This window comes from Rhineura floridana, chromosome 2 (genome assembly GCF_030035675.1).
Source record: "Rhineura floridana isolate rRhiFlo1 chromosome 2, rRhiFlo1.hap2, whole genome shotgun sequence".
NCBI classification, from domain to species: Eukaryota; Metazoa; Chordata; class Lepidosauria; order Squamata; family Rhineuridae; genus Rhineura; species Rhineura floridana.
Genome location: NC_084481.1, coordinates 70,689,443 through 70,714,212, shown reverse-complemented (window position 1 = coordinate 70,714,212; position 24,770 = coordinate 70,689,443). Strand labels below are relative to the sequence as shown.

The following is a 24,770-nucleotide window of genomic DNA, read 5'->3' as shown; positions in this document are numbered from 1 at the left end:
CCCCTAAAACAAAGGGGGGGGGGAGAAAAACTCTGCTCTGTTCATTGTCGCTCTCTCTGTGTGTGAAAGACTGTTGCGCAAAATGTCGGTATAACAGGTACTGCAGTGTGAAAGGGGTTTGAGAAATCGGGACAGAAGCGCTTCCTTTTTAATCAGTTAAACTAACGCAATCAGCCCCATGTGTGAAAGCAGCCTAGGTGTGTTATAGCCACTGTATGATGATGTTGCCATGCAAACTGTTGCAAGTATCTTCTGCCTGTTGGCAATAGCATATAGCTTCAGGTCAGACATAATGATCTCATAAACATAAACCAAAGGTTTTTTTTGACCAAGAATAACATTGTACCTGCTCCCTCCCTCCCTTCTCTTCCTCTTCTCTCTCTGCCACATGCCTGGTTTCATATTTGAGTGCCTAGCCAGAGATTCAACCAGTTTTTGAATTCTGATATAATGGGAAATATTAAAACCCTCAATATTTTGCATTTATACATGTGGGAGGGGGAGGAGAGAATGTGCAGGCACAATACTTTTTTTGTCTCCAATAAGCCATGGTTTTTTGTACCCAGATCATTATTTCTGAACCAGGCCATAGATTGGCCCTTATGTCCAGTAACAACTCCAGAATGCATTAAATGAGTAACATTCCAGATGTAAAGCAACGGAGAGCAGAAAGGGACTGGAGATGTGGTTTGGTATGGCTTATGGAGATAAAAGCATCTGAGGATGAAGAGACACTTAAAACTAGAATTTCTATTATCTCATTGTCTTTTGCCCTCACATTTTTAATGCACACCACTAAAGATAGAAATGTTACAAAGATCAGCTGTTTGAGACTAATGAAAAGACAAGCACTATGTAAATGTGTAACTAATTCAGCCGGTATAACTATATTCTATCAAGTAGCTAGTACTGGGGTCTAAAAAGTCAGATGGCTCCTTCCTCAACTATCTACAGCAGCCATTCTATAGGACAGGTGTGGGGAACCTTTGGCCCTCCAGATGTTGCTGAATTAAAACTCCCATCCTTGTCCATTTGCCATGGTTGCTGGGGCTGATGGGAGTTGTAGTTCAGCGACAACTGGAGGGCCAAAGGTCCCTCACTCCTGCTCTAGGAGATGGTGGAAAACTCCCTGGGCTCTTCCATATGCTTTGCTGAAAGACCAGGAATTTTAGGTGCCCCCTCTCCCAATCATTCTATCCCAGCTGCCCATCACAAGAATTGCATAACTAAGATGTAGTGCCTGAGCTTGCTTTTTTCCTCCTTCCTGCAAATTTTCCTTTTGTGTTTTGTCTTTTAAATGGTAAGCCTTAGGGTGGGGTTTGTGTTATTCATAAACTGCTCTAGGAGCCCGAGTTTGGCTGAAGAGTGAAATAAAAATGCTTTCGGTAGATAATACACATGGGATTCTACCCATACTCAGCCAGAGTCCACACAGCCTATAACTCTGACTGACCCAAAGAAATATATCTGAGCTTCCTCCCCTGAGCTTCCTCCCTTACACTGTAGATTCCCTTCAGGTGTTACCCTTAGCCATACAGGTTCTGCTTCCTTAAAGGGGAAGTTGTTTTTGAAATTGAAAGTTGTCAACCTTAATGAAGAATAGAAGGATGGTTTTAAAAAGTTAAAAGTAAAATGGGATTTCCCTCTAGAACACTTGCTATATGCTTCTGTAGAAAAGTTGCATGTACAAAGAGAATTGATTAGAAAAATAGATCTTTACATTCTGGTCAGTCTGCTCTGTTGATCAAATTATACAGAAACAATACATTTGCATCTTAGCTATATGAATACTTGATGACAAAAAGAAAGCAAAGCTGACAGATAGTCAGCAGTGGTAGGGTTGGATTATGGGGAAATACTTGCATCTGATTCTCGTTTGTATTGCAACATTCTTCTGCTGTTCCTCAGAGCTGGCTCGCTGATTGTATTCTCCAGGGATAGTGCTTTTCCTTGGAATATTTTTCATACCTAAATGCAGGTAAAAACCTAATGTGTGATTCATGTAACTTGCTCACCTGAGTGCAAAGCAGATACATAAAGTTTCTAGAATTTGGACTGAAAGGTTCATTTTGAATACAAATTGACTTTATTTTACTTACTGGTATATAATATCGTGATGAACAAAACAAATTTATTTTTTGTTGCGAAATGTTTTGGCTCCCACCTTTGTCCGTTGCTGTGGTGAAAATGAAAGGATCCTGTTGCCGAGGTGACAGCTATAGAGTTTTGTGGATGAAATGTCCATACACTTGTAACTTCCAGGCTGGATTACTGTAATGCACTCTATGTGGGACTGCCCTTGAAGTTGGTCCGGAAGCTGCAGCTGGTGCAAAATGCAGTGGTGAGACTGCTCACTGAGGCAGGGTATCGCCAACATGTCACCCTGCTGCTGAAAGAATTGCACTGGCTGCCCATTTGCTACCGGGCCAAGTTCAAGGTTCTGGTTTTGGTGTACAAAGCCCTGTGCAACTTGGGACCAGGATACCTGAAAGATCGCCTTACCCCTTATATACCCAGTCGATCACTGCGCTCTGCAGGTGAGGGCCTCCTGCAAATGCGATCTTATCAGGAGGTCTGTTCCACATAACATAGGAAACGGACCTTTAGTGTGGCGGCACCTACCCGGTAGAACTCCCTCCCCTTAAATATTAGACAGGCGCCATCTCTGTTATCTTTTCGGCGCCTATCGAAGACCTTCCTCTTTCAACAAGCCTTTTAAGTTGAGACCTTATCCCAGTCTGCTTCTATGTTGGAATTGCTTCTTAATATGCTTTTAAACCTTCTTATATATATGTGTATATATATATATATATATATATATATATATATATATATATATATATATATTAACCTTGTTTAAAAAAAAGTCTCCAAAGCTTTTAAAAAAATGTTTTTAAAATGTTTTTTGTTTTAATGTTGTTTAATGTCTGTTTTTACGATGTTTTTAAGTGTTTTTAGTGCTTTTGTTTGTAGCCCTGGGCTCCTGCTGGAAGGAAGGGTGGGATATAAATCAAATAATTAATTAATAAATAAGTAAATAAATAAATGAAACTGTTCAGAAGGGCTTCATTTGCTGAAACTGATGTTGAAGCCATGTGGTATTAATGTGACAAGTGGGTATATGCAGAAGTTATTTTTTTTAGCTAACATAGGATCAGTTGGCATCTCTGTTGCAGTTATCAATAAATTTGACAGTTCTGTGGTATCCAAATAAACAATTAGTTTGTGGAAGTAGCACTCTGATTAGAACTGTGCTGTATATATATTAGACCTTAAATAATGGGTCTTTTTCCACCATTGACATCACAGAGGGACTTGTCTTTAATTTTGAACTCTGCAACTCTGCATTTTCTTGGTGTATCTGTCTTCTCTTGAAAACGTAGGCAACAAAAGAAAATGGGAATCATTCTACTGGTGAAATCCATTGTGGGCAAGAGGGTGACGCAAGGCCATTGCATTAATCAGCCAAGTGTCTTTAGATGAATCCCCAGTGTTCCTTTCATGAATTGATCTCATGGGGCTGGGGCTGTTTTCAACCATGCCAGCAGGGCTGGTTGCATGGGGGTGTGTGTCAAATGTGTGATAATGATTCTCTGAGAGACACCCACATGACTGGCCCCACACATGTGGGTATATGATTCAGATGCAGCCCATAGCCACATGGGATTTACTCGCAAAAGAGCAGCTCTCACACAGCTGGATGTACATCTAAAGGGCATTGCAAGTAATGTAAAAAGATGATACAGTAAATAAGACTCTGTTTGCTCAGAGAGAGGGAGCAGGACTGTCACAGGATAAAAAACAAACGTATTGATCTAGTGAGTAGATTTTTTTTCCAAAAGGGAAATGGTTAGTACAAAATAAATATTTCTTCCAAATGACCTAATTTACTTGATAAAGAACATACCTTCACAGCAGGAAATAAATATATTCTAATCTGTCTGTGCTAAATTTACACTGTTAGGATGTTCATCTATTGATCTGTAGGTTCACCACCAAACATTTCTGCGAGTCGATTTGATAAGATTAAAGCCACATAATGGGATGATAAATATGTAACAGCTGGCTTCTTCAGTGGAGACCCTTTGAAATAAAACATAAAAGGATTGTACTCAAATCTTTGGGGTGTACAACTGCCATATTTCACATCTGTAATTCAGAAATATAAGGGTTTAAATTCATGAAAAGGATAAAAATCTTGGTAATCACAGACGTAGAACATTTCTGGTTTTCAGATGTCATGGATCTACCTGAAGTGACAGGGACAAATAAAATAATCTTAGTTATTCACCCCCAAAACATTTTATACTATCTTCCTTTTGCTGAATTTTCTGGCTATTACACCACAGATTTCCTTGTGTAATTTTTTTGCACCTGGTTATATTGTAGAGGCAGCACTTTTTGGGGGCTCACTGCAAGTGCTACAAAAGAAGTGTAAGCTTCTCTTCAGACCCCAGATCATTACTCCTGCTTCCCTTTCCTTACCCCTGTACATCTCTTGGGGCTGAAAAGTCTATTAGATCCATCATAAGAAGCAGGCCAAAAACAGCCTTTCCTATGATGAGTGCTTTGTGCCATGATTGTAACCATTGGAAAGGTTTACATTGCAACACGCCGCTGAAAACAGATTCACATTTTTAAATGTGGCAGAAGTGCCACATTTGAACATACAATGGCTGTTTTCTGACACGCTTGTTTTCATGCAATTTTCTAATGAAGGTTTTGTAGACAGAACGGAACAAAACATAACTTTCTGTCTTTATACTGCACCTTTCAGTGCAAACATGGTTATGGGACTGAATCGGCCTTGGTTGCTGTGATGGATGACCTTTATCGGGAGAAGGACAGGGGGAGTGCGACCCTGTTATTCTTACTTGATCTCTCAGCAGCTTTTGATAGGAGGAACTGTTTTACAGTGGTTCCTATCGCCAAGGTCACCCTCAGAGAATAGCACTGGGTGATGCAGTTGTGCTGTGGGGTGCCATAGGGTACCATCTTGTCCCCCATGCTGTTTAACATCTATATGAAGCCCTTGGGAGCAGTCATCAGCAGATTTGGGGCAAGGTGTCAGCAGTATGCTGACGATAACCAGCTCTACTTTTTCATAACATCTGAATTGGGAGAGTCTGTGCAAGCCCTGGACCAGTGGGCTGGATGAGGGCCAATAAACTGAGTCTGAATCCTAGCAAGATGGAGGCACTGTGGGTTGGTCGTTCCCAAGTTCGGATAATTGGTCAGTTGCCTGCTTTGGATGGGGTTGTACTCCCTCTGAAAGAGCAGGTTCATAGTCTGGGGGTGCTCCTGGATCCATCTTTGTCGCTAGAGGCCCAGGTGACCTCCGTGGGTAAGAGTGCCTTTTACTAGCTTTGGCTGGTAAAACAGCTGTGGATGTTTCTGGACTGAGATAGCCTGACCACTGTTGTCCATGCACTGGTAACCTCCAGGCTGGATTACTGTAATGTGCTGTATGTGGAGCTGCCCTTGAGGTTGGTCCGGACGTTGCAGCTGGTGCAAAATGCAGCAGCAAGACTGCTCATTGGGGCAGGGTATTGCCAACATGTCACCCTGCTGCTGAAAGAATCGCACTGGCTGCCCATTTGCTACTGGGCCAAGTTCTAGTTTTGGTGTACAAAGCCCTATACAGCTTGGGACCAGGATACCTGAAAGACTGTCTGACTCCTTATATACCCAGTCGATCACTGCGCTCTGCAGGGGAGGGCCTCCTGCAGATACCATCTTATCAGGTGCTCAATTCTGCACAACATAGGAAATGGACCTTTAGTGTGGCGGCACCAACCCTGTGGTATTCCCTTTCCTTAAATATTAGACAGGTGCCATCTCTGTTATCTTTTCGGCGCCTATTGAAAACTTTCCTCTTTCAACAAGCCTTTTAAGTCGAGACCTATCCCAGTCTGCGTGGGTGTTGGAATTACTTTTTAATACGTTTTTTTTTAAAAAAAAGCCTTTCCCCCCTAAATAATGTTTTAACCCTTTTATTTAAGATGTTTTTAAAGTTTTTTTTAAAAAAATGTTTTTAAAGTTGTTTTGTTTCAATGTATTTTAAGGTTTGTTTTTATGATGCTTTAAAGTGTTTTTAGTGCTTTTGTTTGCCACCCTGGACTCCTGCTGGGAGGAAGGGTGGGATATAAATAAAATAATAAATAAATAAATACAACTGTGTTCTACTCAGCATGTATTCAAGAACGCCTTACCAGATTCCACTTGGAGGGGAAGAAAGGTTAGGACATACATATCTACAAAGCATAAAATGTTTCCTCTTTCTTTACTCTTAAGGAAGTTTCTGTGCCAGTACCAGGAACCACCAGGAATATCTAGTGGTACCATTAAGGCTTCACATGGTAGCAGCAATCAACACAATGTTCCACTCAGATGTTATAGCGACAGACCAAAAGCTCATCATAAGCAGACTGTTCTTTTGACGCTCTCCTCATGGTGAGTGCAAACATGTGCACTAGTCCTCAAGGACCTTTAATATCTTCTTGGCCAATGCAGCTCAATAGCTTCTGCTGTTGATTTCTGACATTGACAGCAATGCTGTTGTCAGGTGCTCAGCCTGGCTTTACACAAACCCTGCTGTAGCTCTTCCTTCTGATTGCCTCATTGTTCTATTGTCACCCTCCCTTGGCACATTAATGGGACCAATGTTAAGCGTACTGTAAGCAGGGCTGTGGAGTCGGAGTCAGAAGCAATTTTGGGTGGAGTTGGAGTTGGAGTCGGTAGAAATGTACCGACTCCAGCTCCGACTTCAAAATAAAAACTTTCATAGGAATTTAGGAAAGTTTTCTTGTTCAGAAATTTTAATCAAATAAATTTATTTTATGTTCTATCAATCTAGCCTGATGATTCACGTGATGGCGATGAAATGCCTTGTGCTACCATTTTACTACAGTAAATTTGTTATTACTAGTTAATATACATTTGCCATTTATGAAGGAGTCGGAGTCGGACAGTAGAAAAATAGAGGAGTCGGAGTCGAAGGTTTGGCGTACCGACTGCACAGCCCTGATTGTAAGTTCCCACGGATTGATAGTTGATGATATACACAGTTCTGCACAGAAGTATCTTGTCCTCTGGGTGATGTTCATGTATGGGAGGCCTTGGAGCATATAAATAATAATAGGAAAGTCCAAATAGAATCCACAACACTTACTTGTGGATATCATAGGCTGTATTCAACTAAGTCCTACTCAGAGTAGACCCTTTGAAAGTAATGAACTTATGTCATGTCTATTAACTTTAGTGGGTTTACTCTGAGTAGGACTAGCATAGCACACCACCCTATATCTTTCATTATCAGACTCCTATGGTATTCCCAACACTGTTTATTTTCTGTTGACTTCACTGACATTAGATTGTAGGAAATAGTTTTTTTCTCTTTAAAAAACTTGGTCAGTGGTCCAAAGGTATGATAATTTCTGCTCTGGAAGTTGCAGCTGGTGCAAAATGCAGTGGTGCGACTGTTCACTGGGACAGGGTATTGCCAGCATGTTACCCTGCTGCTGAAAGAATTGCACTAGGTGCTCATTAGCCACCAGGCCAAGTTCAAGGTTCTGGTTTTGGTGTACAAAGCCCTGTGCAACAGGATACCTGAAAGATTGCCTTACCCCTTATATGCCCAGTCAATGACTGTGCTCTACAAGTGAGGGCCTCCTGCAGACACCATCTTATCAGAAGGTCCATTTTGCACAACATGGGAAGCAGATCTTTAGTGTTGCAGCACTGACACTTTGGAATTCCCACCCCTTAAATATTACACAGGCATTATCTCTTGTTATTTTTTGGCACCTACTGAAGACCTTCCTCTTTCAGCAAGCCTTTTAAGTAGAGAGCCTATCCTAGTCTGCATATGTATTGGAATTACTTTTTTAGATGTTTTTAAAGATTTTTGTAAAGATGTTTTTAAAGATGCTTTGTGTTAAGTATTTAAAGTCTTGGTTTTAAGATGTTTTAGTTTGTTTTTCTTTACTGACCTGGGCTTCTTCTGGGAGGAAGGGCAGGATATAAATTCAATAAATAAAATAAACCACAATAATAATAAAATAATAGTATCTTCTTAGAAGATCAGTGCCATTGCCTTGCTACAGATGAATAAATATTGCAGTCCCGCATCTGTTATTGGGACCATCAGTTGTTTTAAACTATCATTTATACCCATTAAGAGAAACATAATTTGCCACCTCTTTACTTATTTGTTCCTATTATTTTAAAGACTGTTTCATATTGTAGCTTGAGATCCAATGTTTTCCCCAACTAAGTGCTGAAAGTACACAATAATGTGATTCACAAATAGGCATATTGATAGCTAAAGGACATTTGCGGCCTATTGCCGAAATAAACACAGACACCGTTCATTGGGTAAATCATGGGCCACTTTATTAAAAACAGAGTCAATTATAACCAATGAACCTGCAGAGGGACCATACAGTGCGGGGGAATTCAGCTGATCCAGGCGAAGCCTGCTTGGAGCTATAGGACAACCAAACCTTGCCAGAGCCTGGGGCTGCCCTGTGCCAGGCCCCAGCTCCGGCCACACCCTGAAGATGTGTAGGGGGTCCAACCCGCATCACCGCCCCCCGGAGCCATGAAACTCTGAGTGGATGAGGCACGTTGGCCCCAAAAGCGGCCCGTGTTCTGCCCCCCCGGGCCGTATAGCCCAGAGCTGCAGGCCCCCAGACCGCCAATCACCCCCAAAGGTGCCTAAAGGTGTCACCTAGCTGCCCTTTCCCTTTTAACCTTTCCCCCGCGCTTCCTTGCCACAAAAGGGGGACAAGCCTCTGCTTAGTCTCCCCTTGCCCCACACCCGATAAGAATCCGGTGCACACCCCTCTGCAGGTCCATTAGGAAGATGTCATTGCCCTCGTCAGTCAAGTGCACGCCATCTGGCCTAAACAACTCCAGCCTATCTTGCTTGATCTCTGGGTGGTGTATGACAGAACCCCCCCAGGCCCTTCATGGCCCTCTGAATCTGCCTATTAACCTTTTTCCGAGCCCTGTCCATTCCCCGTGGGTCATCAGCCCAATTCCACGTCCTGCGCGGCAGGATGTCGGACAATACCAAGTGCACCACAGGCCAGCGCAGCGCAATGGCCTGGAGGTCACTACATGCCTGTTCGATTAGGGCCTTGCCCCTCAACAGACCCAAATCATTACCTCGCAGGTGGATGACCAGCACCTGGGGCACTGCCCAGTCCACAGCCGACCGGAACAAGGTAGGCCGTCCCAACGCATCCCCCGTCGTCCCAGCCACCGCACTGAGGCCCACTGACTGAGCCCCAGCTGCGTTCCAATGCGGGACTTCACCGCCCTGCGGCCTGCCCAGAAGATCATGCTGTGGCCGCAGAGGAGGATGCTCACTTGTTCCGATCTTTCCAAGCGGCCTGCCAAAATTGACAACATCGCCGTTAGCTGCTGGCCTCATGCATCTCCGTTAGTGGTCTAACATACGTCTTATATGCATCCGAGGACCACCTGCCCACTGCCTGCAGCTGCCCTTTGGAAAAACCCAGGTGGGCAGCGGTGGAAGCTGCACCTATTCGGAAGGAGTGTGTCCCGAACTTGCAGGCATCCACACCTAGCCGCTGGAGTGCTGTCTTTGCCACCGACCAAAATTGGTACTTGGTAAGGGGCTGGAGGTCCCTGTGCCTGAACAGGTACCCTGGCTGCAGCCCGTGGGCTGCCAGAAAAATGCTTAGGGCCCTGACCGGGCAGAGCTCCTCCTGTTGGCATGGGGATAACACAATCAGGCGACCCTTTTGGCGTTGGTCCGTCTTTGACTGCCTGAGTCGCAGCTGAGATCAGAAACCTGGAGGGCCCGGAGCTATCCGTCTTAGAACCTGCCACCACCTCCCCTATTTGGAAGGCCCCGAAGAACAAGGTGAGGGCCGCAGCGTGGTATAGCAGTGTCTCAAAATGGGAAGAACATAGCACCCTCCACTGTCCCCGCAGACCCAACAGTAACTCTGGGGAAAAGGGGGCGCGCGCATCAGGTGTGTGCGGGCGCTCACGGGACCACCCTTCCAGCATCCGGCGTACCCTAAAGTCACCGGAGTAGTCCTGAAAGCCCCGTGCTTTCCCTAGGAAGGATAGACCTGAGAGCTTACCTCTGATGGTCCTGACTGAAAGCCCCCTCCGCTTCCCTTCCACGCAGAACTCCATAAGATGCTCCACGGGGATGGGCCACTCCTGGGTGTAGCCTCTGGACTCCCTGAAGGTTGCCAGGTCCCTACCTGCCCCCTGGTAGCTGGCCAAAGTGCTGGGTGCCACAGAAAGGCTTATGGCCCGTTCTGATTCGGTCCTCCAATCTCCCATAGTGCTGGGGGTACCACGTCCGGCTGAGCCCTTGCCCACGGCGCCAGCTGGTGAAATATCTCCATCTGGTTCCATGATAGAGCATCAGCAATGCTATTATCAATACCCGGGACATGGCGCGCAAGGAACTGTATATTATAGCGGAGACATTGGAGCACAAACACTTGAACCAAACGCATAACATTGGGATTTCTAGAGGACAGGGTGTTGATGACATGTACCGTGGGGAGGTTGTCACACCAAAAATGGACTGAGGAATTGCCCAGTTTGTCCAGCCAAAGGTGTACGGCCACAACAATGGGGAAGAACTCCAGAAGGGTCAGGTCTCTGGTTAGGCCAGCCTGCGCCCAATTCTGTGGCCAGCTGCCATGACACCATGAGTCATGGAAAATGACCTCAAAACCGCAGGAACCTGAGGCGTCGAAGTTCACCTGTAGCTCCACTTCCAACAGGCGATCTTTTCTCCATAAGGAGACCCCATTGAATTCCCGCAGGAAGGTGGACCAAACTGCCAGGTCCTCCCAGAGAGCGGCTGTAACACGTGTGTGATGGTGGGGGCGTGATAGGCCCACCATGGCATCGTACATGCGGCGCAAGAATGCGCGCCCGGGTGCTACCACCCTGCATGCAAAGTTCAAATGTCCTGCCAGCTGTTGAAGTGTGGCCAATGTCACCTTCTTTGCCCCAACCACCTCTGAGATTTTCCCCTTAAGGGCCCCCAGCTTATCCCGCGGGAGCCTACAGCATTGGGCCACTGTATCGATCTCTATGCCCAGGAAAGTGAGGGTAGTGGACGGGCCCTCAGTTTTCTCAGCCGCAAGGGGAACACCCAGTTCCCCCGCCATCCCTGCAAACTGCTCCATAAATGCCTGACAGGCACCCGAGTCTGCAGGGCCCGCAAACAAGAAGTCATCCAAATAGTGCACCACTGATTGCCGGCCTGCCCGTCTCCTGACTGCCCACTCCAAGAAAGAGCTGAAGCGCTCAAAAACCGAGCATGAGATGGAGCAGCCCATAGTCAATGCCCTATCCACACAGTATTTGCCCATGAAGGCAAAGCCTAACAGCTCAAAGTCCCGTGGGTGCACAGGGAGGAGACGGAAGGCAGATTTGATGTCACACTTTCCCATGAGGGCGGCCATCCCGCAGTCCCTAACCATACGAACCGCACAGTCGAATGACGTGTAGCGGACAGAGCAGAGGTCTGATGGGATGAAGTCATTTACTGACCCACCCTGGGGAAAGGACAGGTGGTGTATAAGGCGAAATTCGCCTGGTGCCTTCTTCGGAACAAGGCCCAGCGGGGAAACTCTGAGTGAAGGGATGGGTGGTGCCGCAAAGGGGCCCAGCACGCGGCCTGCCATGACCTCCTTCCTAACTTTTTCCCCCACGACCGATTCCATACCTGCCACTGATTTTAGGTTGCGGGACATGAAGGGGTGCCTGGGACCCAAATAGGGAATCCGGAAACCCTCTGCAAGCGCTGGAGTTCGGAGAGTTTAACTGGACTGGGGCCCCTTTCCTTGAGCTGCGCTAGCAGCTCCCGGTCTCCTTGCGCCAGGTGATTCCCTGTTTCCACCTCTGAAGGGGTGGCCCCTGGGGCAGGCAGCGCAGGAATGCGGGCCCCCGCATATTGCGCACTCATGTCGGAACCTGCAGGGGTTACGACCACAGCGGTCTCGGGAGCTGAACTCCCAGCAGAGCAGGCGGGGTTGAACCCCCTGCCCCACAGGCCCGCGGGAAGGAGCTGCTGCTGACTGGTGGGCCAGGAGGTGGCCGCTGTCCGTTCTATCCCCGGCTATGGGCTTGGAGTGTGACATAAACTGTAGCCACAGGTCCGCTTCCTTTTTGTCCCATGGGAGGGAGGTATCAAAGGCCGCCCTCATACGAAACGATTCGTCATAGGCGAGCCATGCTGCCCCCTGGAACTCGGAGTAGCCCCGATATATAATATCGAGGTATTTAATCAGAATAGGGCCCCTCTGTGGCTGTTTCTGCATCACCACCCCCATGTATGTCAGAAATGCAGGCAACCAATTAGCCCAAGTGCGTTCAATGCGCCGCCTCTTGGGCTTGTCAGGTTCTGCCTCTTCGCCCTTATCCTTCCCCCTCCTCACTGGTTCCCTGTACAGAAGTGAGAATAAGTCGACGTACTCCCCCTTCCAAATTTTTTCTTTTGTAGCGGGCAGCAGGTGAAAGCCCAGTGGGGCTGATGTCTCCCCGAAAGGTATAGCCCCTTCCCTCACTGAGGCCAGAGGGTCAGTGTCCTCTGCTGGGGACCAGGAGGGCTGAGCCCCCACTCCCATCCCTGTTCCGGCAGTGGCCTGCCAGACCTGCTCACAGGCCACCCCTAGCGGAGGCAGCTGTTGTGGTGTACCATGCCCCGCCCCATGGTGATCCCCGCTTGCCCATACCGCTCGGTTTCAGCTGGTGGGGAAAAGGGCCAGTATGGGAACCCCCACGGGGGCCAGCCCCACTGGGGCTGCCCCTGTTGTGCTGCCCAGGGAGACTCACCCCCTATGTTGTCTGCTGAAGGCCCATGCCTGGGCTCTGGTCCTGGGGCTGCATGTCCTGCTTCTGCTCCGGGCGCTCTTGCTGCGGCCCTACTAGGCCCGGCCTCCAGCGCGTCCAGTCGCGCTAAGATAGAAGTAATAGCCACAGCGTTAGCCCTGCCAACTGGACGTTGCACTTTCTCCCGGGGCCGCTTGGGGGGTGGTTCCTTTGTTCTCCTAGTTGCCGGCTGGGCAGGGCCCCTCTCCAGGGCTTCTAACCTAGCCAGTATAGTGGTCCATGGTATGTCTTCCCCTTGTCCCCCATCCTCCGCAGCAGGGGGTGGGCGTCTACCCTCTGCCCTGGGGGCCCTTCCCTTCCCTTTTGGCCCACCTTGGCCTTTTTTGGGTGGCATCCTGAGCTATAGCCGGGTCTATCCTCACTAATGACCCCCCAAGGCCTATGTCCGTTGCGGAAGCAAGGGGGGCAGCACCCTCACAGTCCAGGTGGACCGTGTCCCCTACTTGATCCAGTCCCCTGCCTATGGCCCCCTTTATCTCACCCCAACAATCCTGACCACCTGGGCCGTTAAGCGACAAATGGGGTGGTGGTGTGCAAGATGGGGCTGGGACCCACTTAATCCAGTCCCCTGCCTATGGGCCCCTTGCAAGATGGGGCTGGGACCCACTCAATCCAGTCCCCTGCCTATGGGCCCCTTTATCTCACCCAACAATCCTGGCCACCTGGGCCCTAAGCGGCACAATGGGGGTGTTGTGCAAGATAGGGCTGGGACCCACTCCCTTGCTATGGGGTGGGTGAGGGGCTGAGAACCTTCCCACAAGGGTCCCCTGGGAAGTAATTAAAGAAAAAGAACGCGGCCACAAGGCCGCCTTGTCTGACCCGCCGCTGCCGCTAGGCCGGAGGGCTCTCTCCGCCGCTGGATGGCCGCTGGATGGCCGCTGCCACCGCACTTCTGCCACTGGACGGCCGATGGTCTAGGGCTCTCTCCGCTGCCCCACCGGGGCCTCCCACAAGCCGCACCTCCGCAGCTGCCTAGGGCTCGCCACTGCCCCAGCCGCACCGCGCAGTGATAGAGCCGCGCCGACCGCTCCTGGCTGTCGGCGCCACCGCACCAAGGCCTGGCCCGCAGGAGCCCGAAGAAGCCGCATGCGTCGGCGGGCGATTTGAGCCTCGTCGCACCGCCGATGCAGGAGCCTCTGTTTGAAAATGCCGCCAAAATTTGAAGTGAGGGTGGGCGGCTGGCGGTACGGCCTTAAATGGCCGTCTGCCGCCCCGCCCCTTCGCTGCGTGCTACGTCAGCGCACGAGTGCGCTGCGAGCACGCCTCCCTCACAAAGATGGCGGCTCGGCTGCGGCCGCAAAACTCGTCCCTTCGCCGGTAAGTCCCGGCACGGAACGGGGGTAGTTTAAGTGGTTTTCTGGATTATGCTATATGTTATTCAGAATCACTAACAGTGATTCTTATAATAAATAGACATTATTCCTACCTTGAACTCAGGTAACAATTTCAAAGGTTTCTGCTGGATATTTGGCATGTCTTGACTTCTCTTCTAGTGGGTATCAAGATGCATTGCCTTGGGAGTTTAAAATTGACTAAAGAGAAGTCAATCCAACAGTCATCTTGAAGGACAATCTATCTTGAAGATCCCATTTTATTACATCCATTCACATTTCTTTGTTTGTAGATGCTTAGAAACTCTTACATATTTCTGTGAATTTTTCAAAATGCTGATTCCTCCCCCCCCAGTCTGTAGGGAATATAAAGTTAAAGATCCGTGAGAATACAATTTACCTCCCAGAAGAATGAAAAATAGCTGTGAGAGAACATAACTGTTGCCAGTAAACAATGCATCTGTTTGCATGTGACCTGAAATTGCTTAATGTTATTGTCTCCATCAGCATTAGAGTGTGAAGATGTAACTTGTTAAAGCCTACTGACCGAGCATGGCAGTTCAGTTAATTTTGTTCAGTAGCTGTTTTATATAAGAACTGGTATTCAAAATTGTTGAGTTCACCCTTCTTGTATCAAATATTCAAGTAGAAACCTACAGAAAATCAGCATATTTTTCTAAGCTAATTTATCATCTTCCTTAGGAAGAATGTTATAGAATTTTCAGTCACAAGGCTAATATTTGGAGGTAATGTAGATGTGTCTAATTGATGGATTAAATATAAAAACTATAATACCTATACATAAAATTCTGAAAGACATGCCAAATTGCACTTAATTGATGTGTTTTATCTATTTCTAAAGTCAAGCAAGTAAACAAACAAAAAGAAAGAATTTAGGGATAGATGACATTTAATTCAAGTGACCTGAAGATGAGAAAGCATATTGAGTTGGATCCAGACCTGTTGTTCCGTGAATGAAATAGCCCTTTTCAAATAACTTTTGCAAATGGATCCAATAGAGACTCCTTCCCCATAAACAGGATGGAGGACAAAATTGACAATTTTTGTCAATCCCACCTGCCCTTATAGCCTCCAATGCTGTTGTCCAACCATCCACAGCAATTTTTGGGATATGGAGCTGTGAGGAGGGGAGCAGGGGATTGGCAGAAATTCCCTCCCCCTTCCACCTGTAGGAACATCCAGTTCGTGGAATTCTGTTCTGTGCAACTCTGGATCCATTGCATAGGTATGACCATGTTGAACTTCTAGATGCTGTTAGAAGAATTTAAAGCAGTCATTCAAACACCTTCCTAAAAAGCTAATTATTATTAGTCTGGCCACGTCCACATATGCGTACATAAACCCTGATGTAAGTCTCCAATGTACATTTTGCCAGAAGGAAAAAAGTACCATGTATCTTCCAGTTTACAAAAAACATCCCTGTCTGTTTACGTAAAAGCACTTCTTGCCTTAGGTGAGCATTTATTTCTATATAATCATCATCATCATCCTGCTGTTCTACTGCCCAAAGTGATGTACAGCATAACAAACTATATAATATAAACTTAAAAGTACAACTAACAACCAATTTAAATTGTTATCATTTAGCTATAATGGTGCAAATTGCTTTTCAGTACTGATAAACTCCATCCTTACAACCAGAGAGGTTCTCTTTTTATAGATGTGAACTAAAGACTGGAAAGTTATTTTTCAATAGTAAGTTCAAGGTTCATATGTTTGCATTCATCTCTCAGATACAAGTTATATCTTCTTCCACATTAACTTTGGGGTTGGAAATGAAATGAGGGAAACGGGGAGTTATATGTGATCTCTGTGCAACCAGCCTTTTACATCTGCTTAAAAGGAGACAGCTTCCCATGAAATGAAGAAGTGGAACTCTGTGAGCATGTTACAGCTCCTGTTCTTACAAGGAATTATTATGAGATTTACAAAAGCTGAGGAGCAGGTGGAAGAGGGGCCAATGAGGAGGAGCCGGAGGAAAGCCCCAGGGGATCCTCCTCCTGTTTGCGAGCTGCTGGCCCATCTGGCACTGCATGCAGGAGCCAGCCAGGAAGTGCTGGTTCCCATGAACAGGCCTCCTGGGGAATAAGTGCTTCCCATAGGCCTCCATGGTAATGTTTTTACTGTGCTGGCCTCTTGGCTGGCAGAGTTTCCTCCGAATTTGAGTTCCCCCCCTATGACTCCACCCTGGAATGCCCCATTTTGGGAGCTTCTGCCAGCCCTTCATCCATGGGGCTGGCTGTCCCCAGCAGTCCCCCAGCTGTGCCAGGAGCTTGCCAGCACCACCGGGAGTCCATGGCATCCCTCAGCCTAGCAGAAAGGTAAGTTGGATTGCGCCCTTAGTGGTAGTAATCCAGCAGAGCTGGTTAAAGATGCAATAAGGGTTTTTCTGTTGTGGCCTTTGGGGAGGGGAAGAACCCCTTATTGTAGTGGATCTTTCCATACTGTAGCTTCTCTGTGTACATGCCAGACTATATTCACCCTGTAACACATTTTATATTTCTCAGAAAATAGTTGGAGTTGATAATGGTTCTTTAGCCATGTTCTGTTCTTTAGAAAACTTCAGCCAGTAACCAATATGGTTTGGCTCATACTAGCGTTCTGCGCTAAGAACATTTCCCTGATATTATTCCAATAAAGATTTATTACCCATCTGTTGCACTTAATTCTTTTTTCATTTTGATTTCATGTCTGAAGATTTTCCACTAGGTGAAAACGTTTGCCTAGTTTCTTACTCCAAGAATTTGTTATTTATTATATTGTGCAGTTTACATTGCTGGTGTGCTCCAAAATAAATGGATTGCTGCCAAAAGGCATTGGGAAACTGTGTCAAAACAAGCGACATGGCTTCAGCAACATGCCCACTATTACTTTCTTATAGATGAAACTGAATCTCTTTTTGATGACAAAATACAGTGAGCCTGATTTGCTTGCTTGTTTGCCAGTGAATTACCAGAATAATAAATTGTTTTGCAAAGCCTAATGCTGAAGGGCATATTAAGAAATGCATGAGACTCTTTGAAAGGGCTTGATGGTTAAAATGGGCTAATATTTATCTTTTACTTTCTGCCAGTTGACTTTTAGAACCTGTAGAAAAGGGCTATTTACTTTAGAAGTAAGGTGAATTGGATTTCTGCCAACTTGGTATAGTCCCTAAATGAATATGTCAAAGGCAATATTGTTTCAGAAAATAATAATAATAATAATCCTGAAAACAGTCTTTTCCTCTAAGTAGAACTTTTCATTAGTTTTGAATTCAATTTGGGTAATTATTTAATTATGGAGTAATATCCTGCACGTGCCTGAGGAATAAGATGTTTTCTGTGTTTTCTGTGGGTTTTAAAAAACTCCTGTTGTTCCTTGTCATTTCTGCATTTCAACTTTCCCCATATAATCATGTGCATTAGTGTGCACTGGAATTCTGAGCATGAAAACATTGAATCAAAACTTTACTTATCCAGCTTACCCTTAAGTTGTGTATAAAATTGGAGTTGTATAACAAGGCATATGGCCAAAGCTAATTTTGAAGTTGTCAGATAATTATCAGGGGGGAAAATACATATATTAATAAGAATGTACAACATTTGTCATTAGTACTGCACTCCTGTGCCATTAGACAACTTTGTACTGTCACATGAATGAAAGTCATCTTGTGGTTTCTTTGGAAACTTGCTGTCATATTGAACCATAGAGATAAGTTTTATTCAGTCCCAAATATATGACATAAAGATATAGGGTAGTATCCAAAGGTGGCTTTGCAGTAGTAGAAATCACTTTAGCTTATTTTCACTAATCCCCACTGAAAAGTTTCTTCTAAGGTTTGGGGAATGCTCTAGGACAGTATGGGATATGGGATGGAGGGCTAAAGGAGAGGGGGTTAGCAAAAATTGGATCCCCCATCTTCTACAATCAGATGTTTTCCACATTTTTGCAAAGATGTAAATGGATGCAACCCATAGACATTCATAATTTCCATTTGTGCCATTTTTGTGTGTGTGTATCTCAATGTTCATGAAGACATATTTCTAGTACTCAGGACATTTTGGACTATGTAGGTACCATGTTTTAGGTTTTGTCCATTTTGTTGTCCTCATCAGTCAGTAAGGCTCTTCTTTGACCATCTTTCTCCTCTTATCACCATATCAACCTGTTTTCTCTTGATATCATACCAGTAAGGACAAGGATAGATTTATAGATTACAAAAGTAGTAAGGTCTTCTCATATGTTAAATAATTCTTTTTCCAGATTAGACAGGGTGTATTATGATCCATAATAAAAACCAAGGAACATTATATCCCATTAATTTAAATAGATTATTCAAATGTAATGTGGAGCTGTATCAGGAGCACTAATTATGGTGCTTATTTCATCATTGCTGGCTTGGATTCTGAAATAATTTTGATTGTTGCTGGAGAATATATTTGTACTGCATTCCAGAACACTCTGCTATTAGTAATCTGTGTATTTTCCTCTCTCGCTCATTTTTTCCTTCTTAAGTGACTAGACCTGTTGAAAAAAAGCTGTGTCTCGCTCCTGCTCCCCCAGCTTCCCAATTGTGCAATATTCTATGTCCTCCTGAATGTCTGGTTTCTTCCTGGTCGACATGGGGAGCTTGCATTCATGAAAACTGCCAAGATAATCAAGGGAAAAAAGGTGTGTTCTGAATTTTTTTTCTAACAGTTTTGGGAGGTGGGGGGTCTTGCTACATTATCAAATGGCAACTTATTTGTAAAAACTGTAGCTCACTTTCTCTCTCTCTCTCTCACACACACACACACACAGTGTGTGTGTGTGTGTGTGTATATATATTATATATATATAATATTATATATTATATATATGAATAAATCTACATAATTTTCTAACTGTAGTTTATTTGCTTCATTTTATTAAAATGTAATATAAGGGGAAAGGCTAGAAGTCAGTAGTAGAGCAGCTGTTTTGCATGCAGAAGGTCCCACGTTCAATCTTTAGAATCTCTAGTTAGGACTGGGAATGCCCTCCGTCTGAAACCCTGGAAAAGTGGCTGCCAGTCATTGTAGACAATACTAAGCTAGCTGTACCAATGGCCTAACTTAGTATAAGGTGACTTCTTAATTTCCTTTGTAACATAAAGACCTGTTCATATGATACTTCCAGGATAGGATACTCCCAGTTTCAAGCCGAAGCAGGGTCATACTTCTCACCCTGATGATATGTTGCCACATACTCTCCATCCTGTGACACTATGCAGTGTGCGTGGTTTCCTATAAGGAACCTATATATGTCAGTAGCTGCTCAAGCTTAAGGATTCCATGCAGCCGGGACACCTGATTTTGCAGGGTTCCCAGTTGTGTCCAGCCTGAGCAGCTGTTTATGCATATGGGTTCTTGTGGAGAATTTAGAACTCTGGACAGATGTTTAAAATGGTGTTGTGAAATGTCTAAATAAGTATATTATGTGATATAATAATGTTATGATTATCAGAGGTAAACTATGAGAGGTGAAAATGTTATCTCTTATTGAGGCCTAATAGTTGTTTTGTAAATGATGCCTACCTTTGGCTGCCTGCCAACTGTCAACATATCTGTTCCTATTGCCAAGGAAGCAGTTATAGGCCATAGGTTTACAGTTATGATTAAGTGTCTGTGTTCTGGACAAGAGAATCAAAAAGTGAGGTTGTGATAGGCCAGTTAAAGAACATTTTGCTCAGTCTCATTGGCTCATAAATGTAGGCCAAATGTCCTGACAGCTAATGAGTTCATTCAGTAATAGACAAAAAACCCTTGCACATTAAGAACATACTTATAGCCAACAGATATTTCTATCAAACTTTAAAAAGCAGGGAAATTGGGCAGCCATTGTGAATGCTCCAGGGGAGCAGGAGACCTGACCTCCTCTCTGAGATATTGTATCGCCCTACAAGTTTGTGAAAATGCAAACACAGTTTGAGTTGGTCTTTCACAGTCCAGTCCACTTCTTGTGTAGTTTGGAAGAATATGGTAACAAGTGCTTCTAAGCTGTTGTGGCTGTATAATCAGGGATTTGATAGCAAACAGGATAAGGAACTAAGGTACATTTATTATATATTGTTATTTGGGGAATTATTAAGACTTTGAGACCTGCACATTTGATGTCATACTAGTGGAATGGTGTACACTTTATTCTAAAATAAGTAAACCACCAAACAACACACATGCCTTTGTAGACTCAAAGTGTCGATATCAGAGAACTAAATTGCAATGGTGATGGAGAGAAAGAAACATAGTTTTGCTCCATCTTGAAAGCATGAGCACCCTACAAAAGACTAATACATGAACAGGGCTGCACATAGTGAGTTGTTTGTATATTTACTTCTTATCTTTTGCAACATTTTAATTGAATTTTATATTGGAATCTTTGGATTTAATCAGGAATAAAGTTAGAAGAGGTCCAAATACAAAGAATGCAGAATGTCAAATCCTTATTACTTCATAATGCAGATTAATTATTTTCTTCTCCAGTAGTCTGCTTTATTTTAATTGTTCAGCTTCCAATAAGAAAGTAGGTTTCAAGTCATTTAACTGCTTGAATCAACTGAGTTTGACCCTAGGCTTGACTGCATTCACTTCTCTGGCTTATTCAGACTTGACTACTTTATAGCTAAATATCTTTTATTCAAAGAAGCTGTATTTAAATATCTGAGATGACTGAGTATCAACCTGTAGCACAGCCTCAAATAGGCATACTCCTGTATTGCTCATATCCCCAAGCTAATGCCTATGGGCATTTCATGGTGCCTTCAGACACCTCCCTTGGCACTCGAAAGTTCCTTCATCCGGAAACTGTAAATCAGGGTTGGCATAGGTGAAGCCATTCCATTTATGGGCCAGGTCCACCAGTGTCTGGCCAGTTTTTGATCCCAATCATATGCCATAGTTTTTGCACATGTATCCCAGTGGTGTTTTTGGATCCGGACAAGAGAACTTCCCAGCCATTTTTATTCTCCACAGGATGGACAGAAAGGAGAGAGGTAGTCAGGAAGACAAAGTCCAGCCATCCCTGACTGATAGGTCAGAAAACAGTTCCTTTCTTGACCAGAGAAAAAACAATGGGGCCGAATCCAAAGGCAAGAGTCAAAGCAGGAAATGCCTCCTTACCAGTCTAGGCAAACAGCAGTTGAGTCAGTATTCAGAAGAAGTCAGAATCTTTTGCAGTTTTTATACCTAGGGCCAAAGCCCCTTCGGTGAGGGCTGACTCACGTACACCATGTCTGGGCCTTCAGAGTCCCCAAAGACTCAACACAACAAATCTCAGTCAGGGAGAAAAATGCTTTACTCTAGGACTATAGTACAAAATAACATAGGGAGTGTTTACCGCTAGTCTGACTTCTCTGGCTAGCCAGGGGAGACTACAGGAATCCCAGGGAGATTTTCAAAATAGGATTTCTTACCTCTTTATGGCACCTTCCAGGGGTCCTAGATTCCCCAGCCCATGCACCGATCAGCCAGAGTTCCATGCATCCCACTTTTCACACCAAAATTGTAGGGGGAAAATTAGCCAATTAAGGGTCCAAGCGTGGAGGCTCACGTGTTAGTCCAAAGAGTAAAGAAAAACTGATTTATTCAGCAATGCATTGCAGGACAGAAAAGCAGGAAATTCTGTGACACAGCATAGTTGGCAAAGGCACTTATACTCCTTAATATGTCACTTTGCACCATATTCTCAACCTATCACATACTTTCAACTCAATACTGTGACATTCTTTACCCGATCTCCACTTTACCTCTTTCCCCACCCTTCTACATTCCAGTAGCCAGTCACAAATTGTTTACTTTTTCCAAAATGTCTGTTACAATCTGGTCAGAGCTGGACCAAGCCAGCTTCATAGCTGCTGACTTCTTGAGTTCATGACCCTAAGTAAGTGACAGTCATCTATAGGAAAAGGGAATTAGTGTCCTTTCTCCCTCAGATTCCTGTCCCTGCCAATTTTTAAAACAGTTTTGTTGTTGTTGTTTGTTTGGGGAGCCGTTGTGTGCTTTTCTGTCTTCTATTTATTTGCCTGGGTTTTTAGGGGGGTGGGAGAGGAGATCTGAGAATCACCATGTTTTCTTCTGTGAAATGGGTACTTTGTGGTTCCCACAACATTTTATTAGGTTTCAAAATGTGTCCCTGGGCCCAAAATAGTTGGGGACCCCTGTTTATATTTCATGCCCATATTGCTGGCTTGGGCTCTGTTCAAATGCTACACTAAACTATGGTTGGGTGTCTCATGAACACACCATTTGGCTTGCACACTTCCTCCTTCCCTCATGTGCTCTGTTTTCTTCTTCCTGAGCCCTATTTAGGTGTCATTAGAATTGGAATCTCATGTGGGAGCCACAGGGCAGCATATACTGTCCTTTCTTAATAATCCCATCTGGCAGTGTAGCGACAAATTCAGAAGTACATGGTCGCTTCATGATAATCATGCCACACACCCTCAAACCTAGGTCCCCTCATTCATTTGCTTGTTCTCTGTCATCTCCACGCTCCACAGTCCTTCCCACGTGTACCTTCTCCCAGAACAACAGCTGTCCATAGGAGCCAATCAGCATGCAAGAGGAGGGTGTTAGAGTGTGTTAGCTACTGAGAGGAGTCTTCTCAGTGGCTGGCTCACCTACTTTCACTCTGATTGGCTCCAATCAGTAGGAGAGGACAAAGGACCACATAAGAAGATTATTTTCAGTGGCTAACACACTCTCCTTTCATGCTGATTGGCTCATAGGACACTGGAGACATAGGGACCCTGGTCCCAATCAGTAAGGGGTCTAAGGCCCCCTGAGACTCTGGGCCACTACACCCCTGTCCCCATCCTTCCCACTTCACTTCTGATCTTTGTGTGTTGAGTTGTAAAGGTCTGAACAGGGTTTCTATCTATGTTCAGCTGAACATATTCAGAAGCCTCTCTGCACTCAGGAACTCAGATTGCACAGAGAGGCTTCTAAGCATAGTTAGCTGAACACAATTAGAAGCCTGCTTCAGACTTTCACATCCAATGTGTGAAGGTTAAAAGTGGAAGCCAACAGGACCTGGACTTTGAGTGGGGTGGCACCGTCATCCTCAGTATCATGTTTCCCATCCCAAAACACCATGACAAGTCTTTTCTTTCAAGTAACAGAGAGAAATTTATTCAGGAAAGCTCAATACGGGTTCAGTGGAGTTTCAGGTTAGTGGGGTCGTGAATCAAGAGTCTAAGAGCAGAGTCTGGAGTACAAGACTGGACCATAGCAATGAAGATGTCCCAGCAAGTCTCCATGCCCTTTCCACTCTGCATTAAAAGAACGAGGTCTGGTGAGCTCACTTGCGGGGCTGTCACCCTGCACAGAAAGACTGTGCTTGGAGGCAGGTGCTTGTATGAGTGGGCTACCACTGCTCACACTGACTAAGTTGGTGTCAAGCCTTTGGTGACAGAACAGACTTGCCCCCATTCTTCTCCTCCTGCTCTGCCGCCCCTCCCATCAAGTCAATGGCTTCACTGGTACCCAGTGATGCATCATGCCCTGGGGTTGGGAACAAAAGCCAAAGAATCCATCTTCCCATCCCTACCATCCTGAGTCAAGGGGATTGAGTCTTCATCCTCCCTTCTGGTTGACTCCAGCTCACTCGTCTCCTCTGCTACCACTGCCTCCTCCCTCTTGTTTGTCAAACACTGCCACCCCAATCCAGATCCTGAACTGCAGGGCTCATGACACTCGATCCCAGGGGATGCATGGTAAGTAGGTTCACTCTTCCCTTTTGCATTTGTTGATACACGGGGAGCTCATGTTCCTATATCTCCAGCTGTTTTCTGAGGATCAGAAATTGCGAGAGAAAATCAGAGCAGGGGAGGGGTGCATGAGCTCAAGGATTGTTCCTGTCATGCCAAAGCATAGATTGGGTGTCGTATCCAGGTTGGGACTCAGGAACCAGACCAGTTGGTGAAAGCAATTCAGTTTTTATTGAAGTAATATCCAGACAAAGACTACGCCTTCTCATGAAGTTTCACTACGAAACATAACCTGCGACTTGAAAGAGAGTTGACAGAACAAGGACCCACTATTTCCCCTGTCCCTTAAGAAGGGGGCAATTGGGCGCGAATTCTCTCACTCCGCCTTAAAGTGCTCTCATCCACTCTCCTCTTTTCCCCCTTCTTTTGTTGTCTTTTTTGTTGTCTCCTTGTACGTGGTGAAGGAGGTGCTACTGCTCCCTCCCCTTCTGAGGACTCTGATTCCGGTATGGGGGAAAGCGGGGGGGCAAGGCCTAAACCGTCTGGCTGTTTCTCTTTGCTTTTCCCTGAGTCAGGAGGAGGCTGGATTCCCCCTTGCCCTCCCTCCTTCTCCAACTGCTCTAAGCTCGAAGGGGGAGGGGGTGTGGGAAACTCCTGGGAAGGATATGTGTCTGTGTGACCTTCAAGGTCTTTGCTGCCAGACAGTTCTATCTCTGAGATTCCCTCCCCCTCCTCTGCGTCTTCTTCACACGGCCCTGGCCAAATGACCCCCTCCCTCTCTTCATCGTCTGAAACATCAGGGCCCCAATCCT

At 45.4% G+C, this 24,770-nt stretch overlaps 2 protein-coding genes and 1 long non-coding RNA gene across 4 annotated transcripts in view; 1 reads left to right on the top strand and 2 right to left on the bottom strand.

Moving 5' to 3' along the window:
• The window catches only part of THSD7B (thrombospondin type 1 domain containing 7B), a 653,838-nt gene that overhangs the window by 274,112 nt on the left and 354,956 nt on the right, over window positions 1-24,770 (top strand). The window contains exon 6 of the mRNA XM_061608903.1: window positions 18,750-18,905. Coding sequence (XP_061464887.1) covers window positions 18,750-18,905 — 156 coding nt within the window. The remainder of the gene's footprint in view (window positions 1-18,749; window positions 18,906-24,770) is intronic.
• Window positions 1,805-21,857, bottom strand: LOC133376553 (uncharacterized). Its single transcript, XR_009760523.1, has 3 exons — window positions 21,664-21,857; window positions 3,908-4,083; window positions 1,805-1,968 (listed from the first exon to the last, which is right to left on the bottom strand). It is a non-coding gene; the product is annotated as an uncharacterized LOC133376553 (long non-coding RNA).
• Window positions 8,397-12,248, bottom strand: LOC133376552 (uncharacterized). 2 transcript variants are annotated; one of them, XR_009760522.1, is made up of 2 exons: window positions 10,122-12,248; window positions 8,397-9,398 (listed from the first exon to the last, which is right to left on the bottom strand). XR_009760522.1 is itself a non-coding variant. In XM_061608904.1 (2 exons), the coding sequence occupies exon 1, from the start codon at window positions 11,760-11,762 to the stop codon at window positions 10,293-10,295; it is 1,470 nt and encodes a 489-aa protein (XP_061464888.1). In that variant the 5' UTR covers window positions 11,763-12,248; the 3' UTR covers window positions 8,397-9,398; window positions 10,248-10,292. The 2 variants fall into 2 exon arrangements, 1 of the variants encoding a protein (XP_061464888.1); XM_061608904.1 differs by having other exon boundaries at window positions 10,248-12,248.

What these genes read in the sequence shown, in the direction of transcription:
- LOC133376552 (XM_061608904.1), bottom strand. Translation starts at nt 11,762, where the DNA reads ATGTCCCGCAACCTAAAATCAGTGGCAGGTATGGAATCGGTCGTGGGG.